The sequence below is a fragment of the Ailuropoda melanoleuca genome, chromosome X (genome assembly GCF_002007445.2).
Source record: "Ailuropoda melanoleuca isolate Jingjing chromosome X, ASM200744v2, whole genome shotgun sequence".
Lineage (NCBI taxonomy): Eukaryota > Metazoa > Chordata > Mammalia > Carnivora > Ursidae > Ailuropoda > Ailuropoda melanoleuca.
In genome coordinates, this window is record NC_048238.1 from 990,215 (window position 1) to 994,268 (window position 4,054).

The following is a 4,054-nucleotide window of genomic DNA, read 5'->3' on the forward strand; positions in this document are numbered from 1 at the left end:
TTGCACTGCCCACGTTGTGGGTTCCTGACATGGATCCGCACTGCACAGCCAGTTGTAAACCGTGGGCAAGGATGCAGACACAGACACAGCTGGCCTCTCAGGAACCGGAGTCTCCCAGGGGCAGGGCTCTCCCGAAACACCACGCTTGGCACCTTGACTCACGAAGGGGCCCCTTGCCCTTTGGCATTTCGTGTACGTAGGACAGTAAGCAAACGCCCTACATTGCAGAACCAATCGTGCTCAAAGCTACCCCAGCATCACTGCAAAAAGACTATTTCCAGAATCCCTACGAGGCTGCCAACACTGGTGGGTTACTTGGGGGCCTGTTAGCTAAGGTAAAAAGGGCCTGCCTGCATAAATGGACGGACCGTGCTCAACCAGCCGAACATGAACGGGGTGAAAACAGGCCTTTGAGGCCCTTAACAGGGCTCCAGCTGCGAGGCCACGTCCACGGTCTGAGTCACTCTGCCCAGACCACCAGGGCTCAAGTGATCAGAAAGCCAGGTCCCCAGCGAGGCTCCTCCATGGAGTCAGGCAGGGTTAACACAAGCGTAAGGGTGCATGGTCCTGTCCCATCCCCTTTTCACCTGCCTCGCAACCCTGGGCAAAGCACAAACTCCCTTCTCTCTCACTGGACCCCGCATTGTGCAGAGACGCATTTGCACTTGCCACACAAACCATTCTTCCACGTCCAGGATGTCCCAGCCCAGAATTTCCAGAACCCACAGCTGGCCTTTCTAGCCCAGGTCACGCACGTTAACAGGCCAAAGCAATGCCAGGACTCAGCATTCCGCTTGGAGACTCTTCTCCTGCAGCGAATGTCAGTTTTTGTGCAGAACTGGCTTCTGTAGGAGGATGTGGCTGCTTGCGGTGACCTCTGGGCTGCCTTTTCTCAGCAGAAAAACTAGCTACGCTGTACTCCTTCAACGCGGGGACTAGAGGGGCCCCAGAAGCTCATGGCAGGTTCAGGAAGGTCTCCTGCAAGACCACTGGGGCAGGGAGGCTCAGACGCCCCAGGGCTCCCTCACTTTGGTTTGTCTATGACTCAAGGGCCGTCTCTCTGAGCTGCAGATGACCAGGTTTCAGTTTCTATCCCCTCCCTGCTGGGGTGCTATGAATCCCGCCCTGCAAGGCCGCTGGAGGAACCACCATAAGGCAGAATGTGGCCTCCCCGACCCCTCATGTCTTCCACCCCACGGCTCACCACGCCCAACCCCACAAGGCCGCTCAGTTGGAAACAAACCACCAGACTCTGTGTCCCGTTTTTTTTATGGTTTTGCAGAATGCCCGACGTGAAACATAATTGCAAATATTCGGCTGTGCAAAAGAGAATAGTGCTTAAGTACAAATGGAGACATGATTCTTTTTTTTTAAATAAATACTTAAACACAACTCGGGTCCCCCAAGCACCTGGACTCTAAGGTCTGTGTGGCGGAGCTGCCGGCCTGTGGACCCACAAAGACCTCATGATTCCCCTCCCCCCGTAATCAATACATGGAATCTGGTGCCAATGGTCGATCACAATGAACCCCTTTTGGAACCTTCCCCAGCCCTCTACTTGTGATCTGGCCGGGACAAGGGCACTGGAATTTCTCGAAGATCAATGGTCCGTAACAGTTAAAAGTATTCTATAGGATTCCCTTGGTCCCTTGGTCTGGAATGTCTAGATGACCTTCTTCAGCTCGTCATACAGGACCAGCACGAACGCGCCCCCCATGCCCCTCAGGACGTTGGACCACGCGCCCTTGAAGAAGGCTTTGCCCCCTTCATCTTTGAGGATCTTCCGCCAGCAGTCGACGGTCCCCTTGTACATGATGTCCGCTGCAAGAGGAAGAGACTCGTTAAGACACCGAAATCAGGTGCCAATCACTGGGTGAGTTGAATTTCTGATCACAGGGAAAAATGAGGGTCTGCACAGCAATAGCCCAGATTCACAGCCCTTGCCCAGCCCACTGTTGTGGGTGGGGTGGACAGAGACGATATACCCAGAACTCAAGCCCCTAGCCACTCTAGAGAGAAAATGGCAAAGGAAGGGCAGGAACAAGGGCGCGGGCAGGTACGTGGCAGGACCGTGGGTGTCTAGAACTGCCTGGAGAAGAATTACGGTCACTGACGAGGACCTCCCCCACCCCGTGAAGCCAGTTCACAAAATCCTGTCCCAAAGCCCCCTGGGAAGCGCCTCATCTCCTAGCCCACCCCCCCTAAGGGCTGAGGCCACAGGGCCACTCGTTCAAGGAGCTCTTGCACCTCTCGTCTTCTCAGGACGACCCACGGTCACCGGGACTGAGACACAATACCTCCTTTGCGCCCCGACTGCATCATCATTCGCCGCCGGACGGTGTCGAAGGGGTAGGAGACCACGCCAGCCACAGCCGTCACCGTCTGCGCAATCATCCAGCTTACTACGATGTGGGTGTTCTTGGGATCCGGGAGCATGCCTGGGGAGTCACCAACCAGTGTTAGGGCCTGGCGCTGTCCACACAGCACTGCAAGACCACCACCAGTGCCCACCCTGGCTCCACGTGATGGTTCTAACGGACAGGTCATCACTTGGTATCAGGACCGGTTCTGCTACAGGGCCTGCTAGGGGCGGTGGGGAAGGCGGGGGAACCATCTACAGGCGACGGGGTCCCAGAGGCCCAGACTAGTACCTAGGAGCAGGTTCTCTGTACAGCAAAGATCAGACAAGTCCCGGGAAGTGGCCGCACCACGCGCTCGCAGCTGTTCTGCTGCAGGCACTCCAGCCCTCGAAGCTGGCACGCCTAGGCCTGCTTTCAGGGTGTGAAGTGCACCCCCTAAAATTCACGTTAAAGCCCCCACCCCTCCTACGCAAGAATACAGAGTCTTTTTTAAAAAAAAGACGATTAACTAAAGGGAGCTCATCGGGGTGCCCCCTGACCCAACACCACCAATACCCTTTAAAAAATCGAAACCCAGACACACGGAAGACGCGAGCACACACGGACAAAACCGTCTACACACCCAGGCGACCTCAGGAATGGCGACAACCACCTCCACGCCTAGATCTCACACTTCCCACCCCGGGACCATGAGACCAGCGACGTCGGTGACTGGAGCCCCAGCACAAGGACACACTCACCTTTGGCGGTGTCGTACACGCCAAAGTAGGCGGCCCGATAGATGATAATGCCCTGCACAGAGACATTGAAACCCTGGTACAGGCCCCGGATGCCATCGGACTTGGTGATCTTCACCAGACAGTCTCCGAGGCCCTTGAACTCTCGCTCGGTGCCGGACTTGCCCACGTCGGCGGCCAGACGGGTTCTGGCGAAATCCAGGGGGTAGACGAAGCAGAGCGAGGTGGCTCCGGCGGCCCCGCCCGAGGCCAGGTTGCCGGCAAAATACCTCCAGAATTGCGTGTGCTTGTCCACGCCCCCCAGGAAGATCTGCTTGTACTTATCCTTGAAAGCGAAGTTGAGGGCTTGCGTGGGGAAGTAACGGATGACGTTGGCCAGGTTGCCCCTCCAGAAGGACAGCACGCCCTGCTCCTTGGGGATGCGCACGATGCAGTCCACGATGCCCTTGTATTGCTTGTCGGCGGCGATCTGCTTGCTGGCGTGCTGCACCTGCAGGACCGACCGACGGACCGGCTCGTAAGAGGGGCTCCAGCCTGTCCCCGCAGCCGCCCCACGGGCAGGCGTGTCCCTAGACAGCTAACTGGTGCAGCTGAGCGCGCTGACTTGTCCGGAGACCCGTTCAGGGGTATCGTAAACGGCGCCGCGTCAGACAGAACGCGTTGCAACAATGTTGCGACTGCACATTGCAATAATGTTGCCAGCGGCGCGCCAGCTCTGTGACAACTTCCTACCACGTTTGCAACAGCGCCGACCGGTTCAGAGACGAGACAAGACCCCGCGCGCAGCAAAGGGGGCACCAGCCTCGGTTCCGCGGCTCACTCGCCCGAGTCGGCGAGATGGCGGTGATGGGGGGACGGCGGCTCCCGTCCTGGGCGCACGCGCGGAGACCCCCTCCCGGCGCGGACCGCGCGTGCGCGCCCGCGGCCCCGCCCCCGCGCCTGCAGGAGCAGCGCCCA

General features: G+C 58.2%; 1 protein-coding gene across 1 annotated transcript in view; it reads right to left on the reverse strand.

Annotated features, from left to right (window-relative positions):
• Nucleotides 1-1,251: 1,251 nt before the first annotated feature.
• Nucleotides 1,252-4,054, reverse strand: part of SLC25A6 (solute carrier family 25 member 6) — a 3,315-nt gene continuing 512 nt past the window's right edge. The window contains exons 2-4 of the mRNA XM_019801319.2: nt 3,101-3,674; nt 2,298-2,438; nt 1,252-1,821 (exon numbers count right to left, since the gene is read on the reverse strand). Coding sequence (XP_019656878.1) covers nt 1,664-1,821; nt 2,298-2,438; nt 3,101-3,674 — 873 coding nt within the window. The 3' untranslated portion in view covers nt 1,252-1,663. The remainder of the gene's footprint in view (nt 1,822-2,297; nt 2,439-3,100; nt 3,675-4,054) is intronic.